This window comes from Chamaea fasciata, unplaced genomic scaffold, assembly GCF_029207755.1.
Source record: "Chamaea fasciata isolate MVZ Bird 193981 ecotype frontalis unplaced genomic scaffold, bChaFas1.0.hap1 SCAF_20, whole genome shotgun sequence".
NCBI classification, from domain to species: domain Eukaryota; kingdom Metazoa; phylum Chordata; class Aves; order Passeriformes; family Sylviidae; genus Chamaea; species Chamaea fasciata.
In genome coordinates, this window is record NW_027094105.1 from 10,157,097 (window position 1) to 10,171,171 (window position 14,075).

General features: G+C 47.8%; 1 protein-coding gene across 4 annotated transcripts in view; it reads left to right on the forward strand.

Moving 5' to 3' along the window:
- NEK6 (NIMA related kinase 6) overlaps window positions 1–12,888 on the forward strand; it is a 54,229-nt gene extending 41,341 nt beyond the window's left edge. For all 4 annotated transcript variants that reach the window (XM_066201305.1, XM_066201301.1, XM_066201303.1 and 1 more), the window contains exons 7-10: window positions 155–262; window positions 6,669–6,763; window positions 9,004–9,117; window positions 11,776–12,888. In XM_066201305.1, the coding sequence (XP_066057402.1) occupies window positions 155–262; window positions 6,669–6,763; window positions 9,004–9,117; window positions 11,776–11,886 (428 nt within the window). In that variant the 3' untranslated portion in view covers window positions 11,887–12,888. The remainder of the gene's footprint in view (window positions 1–154; window positions 263–6,668; window positions 6,764–9,003; window positions 9,118–11,775) is intronic.
- Window positions 12,889–14,075: the final 1,187 nt, after the last annotated feature.

Genomic DNA, 14,075 nt, shown 5'->3' on the forward strand with positions numbered 1-14,075 from the left:
AAGCCTTGGAAGATTGAGCCTATCAAAGCTCTAAAGAAACACGGTTCTGCTCGAGCCCCTTTGTACCCTGAGCGCTCCAGGCGATGCTTCTATCGCTGCATTAGAACCAAATAACCTTTTGTGGCTTTGACCTTTTACCTTTTTCTTCTTGCAGACATAAAACCAGCCAACGTGTTTATAACAGCCACAGGGGTGGTGAAGCTGGGAGATCTCGGATTAGGCCGGTTTTTCAGTTCTAAAACCACGGCAGCACATTCCTTAGGTAAGCTGGTACTCGTTGAGCAGGGCCTGGCGTGCGCTGCCAGCTCTGGTGCGCACACGCGGGGTGTCCACCCGTGCTCCCGTGGTGGCACCAGGGGCGGCTGGGGATGGGGGCTGCATTTCCAGCCATGTCTGTTTTAAATGCTCCTTGCAGGCGTTGATAGGTATCCTCTGGTTTAAAATCTTATTTCTTTCTCCTGGAAGGCCTGGCCTGGTGTTTTACAGCAAATGCAGCTTCTCCGCTCTGAGCAGCACTGTGGCTGCTCTGCTTGCTGGAATTCACTGTTACCCCCGATGCCTTTCACCTTGTTCCCTTTGCTGGGACTGCCCCGGGTGGGTGAGCCCCCATGGCTCCTCTGGCCCATGGAACCTGGCCCGTGCTTTAAACACCCAGCTTTTCTTCATGTCTTCCACATATCTCAAGGTTGTCTTCCTCGTTTTTACCGTTAACATTAATTCTAGTGCTATAGAGAATTGCAGAGTTGTGCAGTTCGTTCTTCAAGTCTTACAGGATAAAGTATTTCATAATTGCGTCTGTAACCTCTTGAGAGGTGATTGGTTTTCCATTTTTATGAGTAGGTCTGAATTTTTTGAGCAGTGAAGGAGCTTTGACTTTTGGTGCAGTATTTAAGCTCTTTTAAACCAATGTCTCTCCGTTGACTTTGGAACACACGGTATTTGTTTCACTGTTTGTGTTTTGCAATTTCCTCTGCTGAATCCTTTCTTAGATGTGAACAAATTTCATCGCTAATCCTGGCCAGCAGCTCTGGGCTACCTGCCTTGTTTTGCGTGTGCTTAAAAAATAGGAGGCATTTGTATAGTTTACTTTCATAAAATAGGAGATTTCAGATTTCCCTTTGTATCAAAAGCTGTCCTGGGATATATCCCCACCGTACGTAATAGAGGAAAATAAATCCTCTTCGCAGGAAGTTACAATCACATCATCTGAACAGGCCAAAATATGATCATGTCTAATTATATGATCTTATCCAGTTTGACTGCTGCACTTATTATATTAATAAGAATAAATTGGGGCTTGGAAACTGGCTGCACATGTAAGCCAAGCTTGTGACCTTTACCAGGGCTGCTCTCTCTTAATTGAGAAAGCTGGAGAAGGAAGAGCTCAGCCCCTGGTGCACAAACGCTGCCCTTCCTCACACCACCAGCATCCTGCAAACAGCTGAGAGGTGCAGGACGCTGAGGGAGTGAGACTGGAGGTGTGGCAGGGATGGACACATCACCGTTCCCAGCATTTCCTGGAGCCAGGTGAAAAAGAATATTTTAACCATCAGGAAATGCGCAGCCGCGAAGCTTCTTTCTATTTTTTTTATTATTATTATTTTTCTGATAATTTGCCAGAGATGGAGGTTTAGTAGCAGCAGGAAATGGTGTGATGCTGGCTTTGGTTTAATGAAGACATTTTCTGCAGGAGCTGAGAGGGACGGAGAGCGCAGAGCAGAGGGGGCAGCCCCACGGCCGGGCTGTGAGCGGAGCCCGGGCACTTCCCGGTGCCGCGTTACCCCGGCAACCGCCCTGAGCCGTCATTTCTCTGGCTGCTGACCCATGAATTCAGCGTGCGGCTTATGCAAATGTATTCATCTCATTTCTCCCTTTGGTTGTATTTGCTAGCAGCAGACTGGCATGAAAGGGCATCAGGCAGTCCCGACCCGGCTGACAGGTGTAGCAGGGGCTCGGCAGCGCCCGCCGCCGCGCCGGGAACGGAGCCGTAATTAGAGCAAGGAACAGAATGAACGTCAGATGAATTACCAGGCAGCAGATCATATTTGTCAGGAAGGATTGCATACATAAAAATTAAGTGACAGTACATGCCGAGGTAATGAAAGAAAAATGAAAGATTTGCCTGTACACAGCTCGCGAGATGCCGGCGAGCGCCGTGCTCCGAGCGCCGGCGGGAGCCGCCAGGCCGCGGGGCAGGGAAGGGCCTGGCCCGGGAAACCTCCAGGGCACAGCTGCCGGAGGGGCAGCGCGGGCACCCCGGCCTCTCCCGGGGCTGGCACGGGCAGCAGCAGCCAGCTGGGGCTGCAGAGTTCACCGGGCACCACCTCAGCTGCCCCTTTTCCCTGGAGACAAGACTGGGGATGCTTTCCCATAGGGAAGAGCTCTTCCTGTACGAGCCCTACCAGGAAACTGGTGTTTTAAAGGTGCTGGGTGTAGCTGAGGTGAGCTTTACTACTTGTTACAAGACGGTGGTTCACCTTCCTTCCATAATTTTAGACTTGGGCAACCTGAACGTGAAGCTGGTAGGTGTTGTTTTACTAGGAGCTGTAATAAATACAGAGAATTTCCATTAATATGGAAATGGATGACTTTTTTGAGAGCTGGTGGAATGTCCATTTTTAGCCAAATAAACCTGGCATTATCCAGAGCTCCTGACTGGCTTTACATTTTGAGGAAACAAGAGGAATAAGGAAAACAACCAACCAAACCCCAAAAGAAACCAATTTCACACAGAATAGTCTTGTTTTGGAGCAGATGATTTATTATTTATTCTTGGACAAGAATATACTTGGAGCAGATTTTCCTTTTGGGAGATTCACGTAAGTCAAATCTTCCCGGTTTAGAACATGCCAATAGCCCTGACTTGGAGTACATGGGGTGTTACACGTTCCTTCTGGTTCCTGCTTGGATGTGAGGGTGAGCAGGGAGGAACTGAAGAGCTCTTCAGTAAATGGACCATTTGTCTGCCTTTTTTTCTTTCTTTTGCTTGCCAAGCCAGTTTGCCAAGCAAAAAACCCAACCCAGCCTCAGAACTATAAGGAGTTGTGTAGGGTTGTGTGATTCAGTAGTAATAATGAAAGAAAAAAAAAAAAGAAGAGCTTAAGGCCGCAGGTCTTGTAAGAACAGTGCAATATTATGCACAAACTATTTATTGTTTCTCTCTAAGAGTAAGTGGATTTCATCTGCTTTCTTGTTTTGGTTTCCCCCGTGGAAATTAGTGGGGGCATCTCACACTGAGATTTGAAGGAATTTATCTGTTTGAGTGTGTTTGACCACAGTTTTACTTCAGCTAGTTCCCAAATTCTCCTGGGAAAAGACCTGAGCTGCCTTGTTGGAAATACACCACAAGGAATGCAGAGTTTAGAACAGGATACTTGAGAACCTGTTTTAAATAACGCTGGATGTTTTTCTTGGTGACCTGCAAGTGTGGATGGGGAGGGTGAGCCAGGTGAGAGATCCAGACTCTCATTTTCCAGCAGAATTGCTTCCCTGCTGTGTTTGCACCACCAATAGCACTAAAACATGCTCAGGTATTTTTCTCAGCTGTGTGTGTGTTCATGGAACACGCACCAGTGTTGCTCATGCTAAAGCTGAGCTGGTAGTTCTGGACTTTATAACTCTTTGAGAAACTGGGCAGTTTTTTGTTTTGCGTGCAGGCATTTAAAAAGCCTCAATGTACACAGCCTGTAAAAATAACTGGAAAAATCCTGCACTGATTTCAGTGGGATGCAGTCTGTGTAAAGGTGTGGGCCAGCCTGTGCTGTTCAAGGCTTGTCTGGCTTACATCAGACTCTGAGAGCCTCCTAAGGCATGAGTCAGGTTTGGTTGTGCCCATGAGCAGCCAGGGATGAGTTTCTCAGGAAGCATCGCTCCTGGCTGGGCCGTGTTTGCACAGGTGAGAGGAATGGAATTTGAATTTCATTTCTGGAAGAACTTTGCCACCTTTGCCTCTGTGTTTTCCTGGTGAAATAAAAGACTCTGCTCCCAATCTCAGCTGGGAATTACTAGCATTCCCCTACCTTAGATGTTGCAGCTGCCCGTGGGCAGTGCTGGGAGGGCAGGAACGCTCTGGCATCACTGAGGTGGCTGATGTTCAGGTGAAGGGTTCCAACTTCCAGGGACAGACCAGGAAGCTCCTTCCTTAATCTGCCCCAGGTTTTTGCGACTTTTATGACTCCAAATGCATTACTCTACCGCCTGGTGAATAATGTTGGATCCGAGCAGTGTTTTGTATTTTCAGCAGGGCAAATGCTGAATGAAGAAAGTTTCTGATGAATAGTCTCCGATTAGACTGTTCTTGTCAAATTGACTAATGGGATGCACTGGTGAGCCCCGAGTGATTGCACTGGAAACCTTGCGCAGTTTTCTAGAAGATGCTCATTACGGGAGATTCCCACGTACTGTTGGACAGGCCATAAAGAGAATTGGCCTTGTCAGTCTTTCATCATGACAGTTATTTAAAAATTAATGCATCAGTTTTGAAACGCAGAGACCTGCTTGTTTGTACATCTGCTGACAAGACTACAGTAACGATAGGTAAATGTGCAAGGTGGACTCCACAGAATGAGCTCAGGCGTGGAGTGCTCCCGGAGCCCTTAATGGGCTGGAGCAGCCCGGTGCCCCCGCTGGGGGCCAGTGACGCACTGAGCCGTGCCACTGCCCTGTCACAGCCCTGTCACAGCCCTGCCACTGCCCTGTCACCGCTGGCACGGCGGCCGGGGGAGGCATGATCTGAAGCGACAGCGGGGCCGCCCAGCAGAGCTGCGGCCAGGCCAGCAGGGCCCCGCGCTGGAGCCCACGCCTTGTCATTTGCTCCCCGGTGCCCGGGCAGTGACCTGGAATCGCCCGGTGCCGGAGCAGCCGTGGCTCCGGGGCCCTGGCACCACCCAGGGCAGGGCTGGGCTCCTCCTGCCAGCCAGGTGCTCCACAGCCCCCCGAGCTCCTGGAGCGCAGCGGCGCCGAGGAGGAGTTGCAGGTGGGGAAGTGTCTTACTCTGCTGCTCGTGGGGACTTCCAGAAGTGTCTTCCACAACTCCCTGGAATGAATCACCATTTCTTCTGCAGCTGCATATTTTTAAGCAGGAAAATGAGTCGGTGCTATCCCAGCCAAGTCGGTTCTTGTACAGAAAGCTGGCCGATGTGTGGGAATTGCTTGGAGAGCTGTACTGTCCATGGTGTGGATGTTGCATGCACGTGGGCCAGAGCCGTGGAAAGCCTCTGGATGAGTCCTGTCTGCTCCTGGTGTCCGGGGAAGTTCCTCTGTGTGGTGCAGTAAAAATCCTTCACTGGCAGGGCTCAGGTCTCCTCGTCCTCCAGGGGCAATTAAACCCAGGCAGCTCTGGGGCCGTGCCGGCCTGACCTGCGCCTCCCGAGCACGGGAACAAACTCATCTCCTTGTGGTGCTTTTCCTGTGTTGTAGTTTTTGTGGAATTGGCAGAAATGTAACTTCTCATCAGAGTGCTGGTCACATTGAAGGGGAGGTAATTTCTGAAGGGAATGGCCTGAAAGCACGAGCTGAGTTCATCATACGGGGCAGCGGGTGGCTGAACGTCTTGCGGGTCCACATAAATTACCTTCTCTGTGCTGGGTCACCTGTGCAGGTGCCAGGGCCTGGGGTTTGCCTCTCAAGGCTGTTGCTTTGTGCCCCCGAAGTCATTTGTTTCCCACAGCGTGCAGATCCCTCCGAAGGAACGCTGGGGAAGGTGGTGGCTGTTCTTCCACCTCCAGCACCATCCTTCAGCTTATTAGTCCTGCAGCTGTCTTCAGGCAGCATTTCAAATGGAGAAATTGTAAACTGAATGTTACAGGCAAATTAAACATTTGCCATCTTGTGAGGAAAGGTCTTTAATTAGGAGAAGGATACACTGGAATGCCAAAAGGAAAAAAAAAAATTGACAGGGGACGGACAAGCAGGGGAAGCAGGAGAAAAGAGCATATACAGTCCTTGGATGTTTTAATAAATGATGTATCTGAGGATTATTTGATGTAGTTGAGACTGCCAGGATGTCTTGTATTTTCAGTACCACAACTGAAATTTATTTAGGATTTAAAAAAGAACCTTTTTGAGGTAAGGAATTTATTAATAATTTCCTATAACTTCTGTCCAAAATACGGAGTCAATTTCTTTTGATAAAATACAGACTTGTGGAAGTACCTAGAAATCCCCCAGCTTCTGACATAACTGCAAGTTGGAGCAGGGTTTTGAAGTTTGGAACGATTATCTGGGTTTTTTTCAGACTGGTTTTGCATTCCTGGCTGGTGCTGGGCTTAGTGTGTCCCCTGCGGTGTCCGAGGTCCCCTGGGTCACCCTGTGCCCTGTCAGGTGAGCCCTCAGGGATGTGCTGGCCCCCAGTCCTGCTCTGGTGTCACAGTCATGGCACCCAGTGCAGTCTGGTGAACAAGAGCATGATCCCTTCCAGTGGCTCTGTCCTTCCAAGACACTCTGAAGGTTCTTGGGAGCCTGGAAGGGAAACGAAATGTTTCCCAGATGTCAGAAATACAGAAGATACTTTCAAGCACGTTCACCATTCTCCGCTCTGAATGTGATGATATATTTGGTTCTAATCAGCTCTTTGTGCTACACCTGACCCTTCAATGAAGTCTCTCTGTATGACAGAGGTTGCACAGTCCCTTGTGAGACAATAACCCCTGGTTTGTTTGTTTTTGCAGTGGGAACTCCCTACTATATGTCCCCAGAGCGAATACACGAGAACGGCTATAACTTTAAATCTGATATCTGGTCTTTGGGCTGTTTGTTGTATGAGGCAAGTATCTTCTCACTTTTTTCCCCTGGGTTTTCCATAACCGCAGTTTGGGACAGGAACTGAGTAGGTCAGACTGCCTGTAGTCAGCTTGTTGAGAATCCTTGGTGAAGGCTGACTCATTTGGTGTTTGTCGTGCACCTTCTGAGCATGAGCCAAGGGCTTGTGCCACCCAGCACTTGCACAAAGTTAATTGAGGTCACAGCAGGTGTGGAGGATGAAGCCCTGAAAAGCCAGCTCACTGCTGGGACATTTTGCTTGCCAACACAACTTCTGATAATCACGTGAAATTAGAGAACAAACAGAACTGTAATTTATTTTGTGAGCACATCAGATGTGGGAACTACTCTAGCTGAGCATGCACTTCAGCTGGTTGATTAAACAAACGCTGTAGGACATGAGGGGATGAAAGGGAATTTTCCCATCCCGTCTGTAAGGCTCAGAGGCCCTGCCCTGGGTGTTGGCCTGGCCAGGTCTGTTGGAGTGGCCCCGGTTGGATTTCACTGCCCGGGTGCTGCTGCAGTGCTGGGTTGCTCTGAGTCACTCCAGGCTGAGCTCCCAGAGATGGGATTCCAGATTTATGCAGAGAGAAATATTTAGCGTTGTGCTAAGATATGTTTTTGTTGCAGGCAATATGGTCCCCTTATGGCACAGGAGTCTTGGTAGTCCTTGTATTTCAAGAAGCTGAATTAATTGCACACTAAACATAATTCTCTGGTAGGAGTAGCAGTACTACAGTAACATCTGAAAGATTTGGCATGTGGAGCGTTTTTAAATTTCCTTCCTACGTAGGTAAGCCCTAACTTAGGGAACAGGAGCTGTGAGATATTGCAGATTCCAGGGAGGACTGGACAGGTACCAGTTTTATGTTCAGTAGTTAAACAACTACTTGACTTCTTAAACTTTCCAGAATTTTGAAAATAACTATCAGATCTGCGTGTCTTTGAAGGAACTGTTTTATCTGCTCTAATGTCTCGTAAGGAGAATGTTTTTCCATTTGGCTTGGAAGTAAGGAAGGGATGCTTGTTTGGGTCTGAGTCACTTCTGATATTTCTCCAGATAGATTGTGTAGATAAGCTGCAGAGAGATTTAATGTACAAATTGCCTTCAGAGACACGTGTGTCCACTGGAATCCACTTAGGGAACATTGAGGGCTTTGGGACGTGATGCCACATAGCACCACTTAACTTTGACATTGATAATCATACAGTGATTTTTATTAAATCTTATCAATATAGTAGTAACTGTCTTCATCCCTCACTTCCTGTAGATGTCTGTCAGCAAGATAACTTGGAGGGGATAAAAATAAGTTGTTAATTCCCAGAATGTAGCTACAAGCAATGACTTCAGCAGTTCTGGCAAGACGATCAATTTAAACACTAACAGGGATTCCCATCTCTGGATGTTTGAACCAGTCATGCTGCGTGGTGGGCGTTTTCCATGGAGATCTGCCTGGCCTGGGGTAATTGCTCTAATCAAAATGTCAGGAGCAAACCCCAACGTAGCATCACAAAGTGTAGTTAGTGAGATACTTGCAGTGCCTGTGGTCATGGCCCTGCAGCCCTGACGGCTGTAGTCACAACTGGGTGCTCTCTCTTTCCACTTAAATTCCCTGCGTTTACCATCCCGAGCCCCACAGTGTTCCCTTTTCATTCCTTCCCTTTTGCACGTGAGCACTTAACTAAACCTGGAATGAAAAGTTAATGGGAATTGGAAAACCCCTCTCAACCTCGCTGGCATTATTGATGTGTGCATTGAGATCCTGGAGACCCTGTTTAACCCTTGCCTGCTTTCTGTGTTTTCCCTAATGCCCCCATTAGTGCTCTCCCTGGAACAGTCCGTGCTGGCTTCTCCAGTTTGTTTGAACTGGTCGAGAGCACTTTGCTATCACTCCCACTTTGGGAGTAGTCTCTAATTGGACTCGGTAATTTTTCTCCTGCTGATCTGCCTACTCCTGTCACGGCAGTAATGAAGTAATAGTGACACTTCACCCCTGCCTTCAAAAATCTTCCACATGCTCTGGCCCAGTGCTGGGGTTCTTTGGGATCCTGTCAGGAGACTCTTCACCCTCAGGTCCCTGGGTTTGTGAGGAGTAACTTAGTGTTACTCCTGATAGTAGTGGTGAGCGGATCCCTTGCTCTGCTCACTGGCAGAGAACAGAATTGGCTCTTGGAAGCCGGCAGCACCAAGAGCTCCCAAATCCTTTGTATTTCTGAAACATTTTCTGGTTTTTTTCTCTCCAGATGGCAGCTCTGCAAAGTCCCTTCTATGGAGATAAAATGAACCTGTTCTCTCTTTGCCAAAAAATAGAGCAATGTGACTACCCACCTCTTCCAGCTGAACATTATTCTGAAAAGGTAAATTTGGGAGTGTGGTTGTGGGGGAATGGGGAGGTGCAGTGAGGTTTTCTCCAGGCTCAGGGAAAGGGAACCCAGGAGGAGAACCCCCATATCCAGGGAAGAACAGGGGATGGCCAGGGGGTCCTGGGTACCTGGCTGAGCAAATTATTTTTGTGGTGTCCAAATATTGCCAAGCTAAATTAAGACAAAAGAGATTTCTTAATGTGGGGGATATTGTGAAACGGGAAGTCTCTGATGCTGGCAGAGACCAGCAGTGAGCCGTGGGAAAGCCCTCTCCTTGTTTCCTTTCCCATAAAACATTTCACAGAAGAGCACTCATGTTTATTTATGAAATCTTCAGTGTGTGACGAAGTGGGGAAGGATTCATTTTAAGAAATGAAGAAAAGCTATTTCGTTTAATGCAATAAGCACCTCTACAGCAGCTGCACGGGGGCTTTTTAAGTCCAGCTCTGTGTGTCTGAACATGAGGGATGGGGGCAGCATCTGAACCAGTGCAGAAGCCCCATGTCCCAGTTCCTGCTCGCCCAGCTGCAGACACGTGTGTTGGGTTTCCTCAGGGCCTCTTGAGATGAGTTTGCCTTCTTTCTGCCTCACCTAGACAAAGCAGCTGGTTTTCCTTAACCTCCTCCTTCCTTACAGTTGCCTTCTATTTGAAAGGAAATGGCTAATGGAATTCTCAACGTTCGCTATATCCTATGGGGTTTTTCTTTTGTTTCCTCTCCCTCAGCATCCTGAGGGGGAGGCAGGATGCCGGCAAATACCGAGCAGCCGGGCTGGCCTCCACCCTGGGAGGGGCCCTGCACCACACCCCACTTTTTGCTTCATTTTTCCTTGCCAAGTAACTCGTGCAAAAAGATGCTTTGAGAACTAGTCTGTAGAAGTGAATTTTTAATTTTTTTTTGCCCCAAGCCCCGCAGCAGCGCCCAGCTCTGTGCATCCCTTTGCCGCGCTGCTGCAGCCTGCATTTCAGGATCTGCCTGTTGGCAGCAGGAATTAGTGTAAGTTGACAGATGTGTTTCCTGTCTTTACAATTACTGTCTGTTTGCTTCCCTCTGGCAGTGCTGCAGAGTGTGTGTAGTGCAGTGATACAGTCGGGGTGCGAAGGATGGTTTAGAGCTCAAAGGCGCCGGTCCCAGGGAACTGCAGATGGTTCACGCACTATTAACGGGATGCTGGCGGAGGCTGTGCCTGTGGCTGCAGCTCCTCAGCTGCTGCTGGTGCTCACTGGAACAGCACAAACAGGGAATCAGAACGGCGCTCCAGCACCAACAGCATCCAGTGTGCTACTTCCTTGGAACAAGAAGGAACAAGGCAGTGTTTGGGGCAGAGCCCCTGCTTTAGTTTCCTTCCAGGGATGTTTCTCTCTTCTGTGGCCTTTTGTGCCTCACCAGTCCAGACCCCTGTGAGCAACTGCGTGCTGCTGGAAGTGGGAGGAGGAGCTGGGATCCAGCCAGGATTGGTTTTCTATATTGGGAACAGATTCGCTGGTAACTGGAGATGCTGGCTGCTGGTGCTGCTCCAGGCTCGGCCCACTGGTTCCTGTAGGTGCTGCTGGATGCCTGTGAGGACAGGACTGCCCGGGCTGTGTCTCAGTGCTGCACGCACAGGGACAGGGACGCACAGCCACCATGTGAACAATTGGTACTGATAGCACAGGCCCTGGGCAGAGCTCTGGAAGCATTTTCAGTTGTTTGTGGGACTTTTGTGGTCAGGGCTGACACGTGTTCAGTCTTTGGGGTCTCAGGGTTACACAGGCAGCGATGTCCCTGCCCTGAGCTGCTCAAAGTCACCAGAGAATGGGGCAGGGCCAGGCAGCAGGACAGGGTTAGGAGCGAGGCCTGGGCCTGGCTCCATCCGGAGCTGGAAACCTCGGCTACGTTTGTTAATGCAGCTCAAGCCGTGTGCTTGATAGCTCTATGGCCATGCTTTTAATTACCGGTAAAATAATTGGCACCGTGGCTACTGGGAGGATGTGAGAAGATCAGAGGCTCAAGGCTGTTTTTCCTGGTGCCTCAGGGGTACGAGCAGCTTTCAGTGTCTGTATAATTAAAAGCTACAATCTTTCATGTGCACAATAAAGAGGGCTGGGAGGTGGGGAGACTCTAGCCCTTCTGCATTTTATTTATTAAACATAATCAATGACCAGTTTCTCTTCCTCATAAAGGTTTTTAGGAAGCACCAGGGTCTCCTAGTTGTGTCCAGTGGGTGCTGGTCAGACTCGTTACGCTGAAAGGCTCGAGTGGGTTTAGTGCTGGGGTTGGTGCAGGAAGGGCAGCACAGCTGCTGCTCCTGAGAGCTCTGCTCAGGCTCCCCCTTTCCTCAGCTTCCTTTCACTGCCAGGTCCCTCCTCGGTCACATCTTGGAAGGGTTTCTGTCCTTCCTTCCTCCTTTCACCTGTGTCCTGCTTGTACCACCATTACCTCCCTCTTCCCCGTGCTCTCCCCAGCCCTGGCTGCACAGGCTGGGTCTTCCTTCAGGATGGTAAAATATTCTGGGGTTGGGGAAGATCTCAATATTTAGTGAAGATTTGGTGGAAGAGGTTCTTCCTGGCTCTTTTGGAGGTGGGACACACAGACAGGAGACAGACACGTGCCTGGATCTTGCCCAGCAGGGGATTCACTGACACTGACGTGTGCCTCTTTTGGTGCCTTGCAGCTGCGGGAGCTGGTGAGCATGTGCATATACCCGGACCCAGATCAAAGGCCTGACATCGGCTACGTGCACCAAATAGCCAAACAAATGCACGTGTGGACCTCGAGCACATGAGCGCCGCGCCCCGGAGCCAGCACAGCTCAGTCTTACTTGAATTCTTTTCTCAGCTGAAAGCGACTGGTGCCAGGTCACACAGGTGGGAGGTTGAGCACTCGCAGCAGAGGCTCCAGGATTTGCAGGTTATTTGACAAGGACTCTTACAGGTGGTCGTGCTTTAACGTGAAGATTCTGTGAGGTATTGCAAATGATTCTTTTTGTTTTTTATTTTTAAGGCCAATAATGTTACAGATGTAGATCATTTAAGGGTCCTTTCTTAAAACTGTCGTGTGTAATCTAGGATAGCAGCTAGTACCGAGGGCTCAGCGTTTGCCAGACCTTCTATCTTAACTGTAATGTGAAATATTGAAATAATTCCTTCAGTGAAATCACTTTATACTAATGTAAGGATTACCATAGATTTTGTGTAATTTGTATAACTGCTACTTTGCCTCTTCTGCAAATGGTTAATAGCAAATTCAGTTTTTACTTGGTATATTTTAAAACAGCCATTTATGTTTTTATTAATTTCCTCCTCTTCAGACTTACAAACTGGGAAGGGTTGGGGGGTGGGAAACCCTTTTGTTTAATGACTTCTTTTTTTTTTTTTTTTAACTGAAAACTTAGAGTATTTGCTGATGCATTTCTCTGTCAGAGATGAGTTAAACATGAGCCTGGGGAAAAGAAGACAAACATGGCAAACAAACCCCAACCAGCCTTGCTTCTGCAATTGCTCCTTTCCCTCATTTTTCCCTTTTGGAATGGTTCTTCTTCACCTCCAGGTTCTTGTTTAAAACCAGTGTTTCTCAAAGCCAACTCAGTTCTGGTGCAGAGACTTTTACATGTTCAATAGTACATCGGGTACTATCGGTGGAACTTCAGCAGTGTTTTAAACACTTGGAAAATTTTTAAAAAATAAATGAAATGCTTTGTGCATGGAATTCTGCATAGGATCAGCCCCTTCTCTCAAACTGTGAAAGCTCATTACAGAATGTGAATGTTTATAAAATCTCAACCTGATCTGAAGGAGTCGTCTTTTAACTGCATAAAAATTGTCAACCAGCTAAATTCATTCATTGAATCAATGACTTGTTTCATTACGTCAATGGAAATACTCACTGCTTTAGGAAGAGCCGTGGATTCACGTTCCAGTGTCTCCATTCCATGTGCCTGTCAGGAGGAGCAGGGCTGCACTCGCTGCTCCAGAGGAAATCCTTCAGCCTGTGCCGCTTCCACGTGGGACAGGGGCTTGTGCCAATGGATACATTTGTGTGTGACACTTCAAATGCAGCCTGTGCCTGTTTTTGTTTGTTTTTTTTTCTTAAAGAAAGCTTACAATCCTTAACTTTTTTGAACTAAGATTAGGGTTAGGGGGTTACGTACATATATATGCTTTTAGTGGATTTTTTTAACCTACTTTTCTCTACTTTAAGGAAAACTGCAGTGCCATCTTCAACTACTTCCTGTAAAATTTGGGAATATTTGTATAGGGTACCAAGAAAAGCCATTAATTGCTGTGAATATGGTTGGTATCATTAATGCAAGGTGCCATTTTACTGAGGCTTCTCAGCAGAAAGTTGAGGCTGCTACTCTCAGGAGAGACGTGGGAAATTCAAATCAGCAGGAGAATGTTGTGGAGGCACCAAATTGCTCCCACCCTTTCCGTGCCAACCAGCTTGGTTATTTATACCAGCTTCTTTAGCACTTCCCAGGGTTCAGCCTGAACCTCTCTGGTTCCACTGCAGCTTTCCTTGGAGCCATGGCTTCCAGGGAAGCTCAGCTCAAATATGAGTATCTGGAGAAGTCTGGTCACTTTCTTGCTACATAAAATTTCGTAGTGCTTATAAAGAAATGTATTTCAAAAGGTAATTTTTTTGCAATTGTGCATTTTTAGATAAATAAAAAAATTATTTCCAAAATAAAGACCTTTGTTTAAAAAAACAAAAGAAGTCCAGTATTAAGGTCTAAGTGGAGGTGAGTAACAAGACAATCAGACTTGAAATGATGCTGGATCTGCCCTGTGTCTACAGCAACCAGGGACACAGTAACATCAGCATCCCCTGACGACCAGTGCTACCCTGCACTGGGGCAGTGTCTGTTGGAGGGGGCAAGGGGAGCAATTCACAACCACCAGTGCTGTTTTCTTATATTCTACTAAATTAAAACCTACCAAATCAGACTTCTGCAGAGCAGTTTTACTCCTGCTG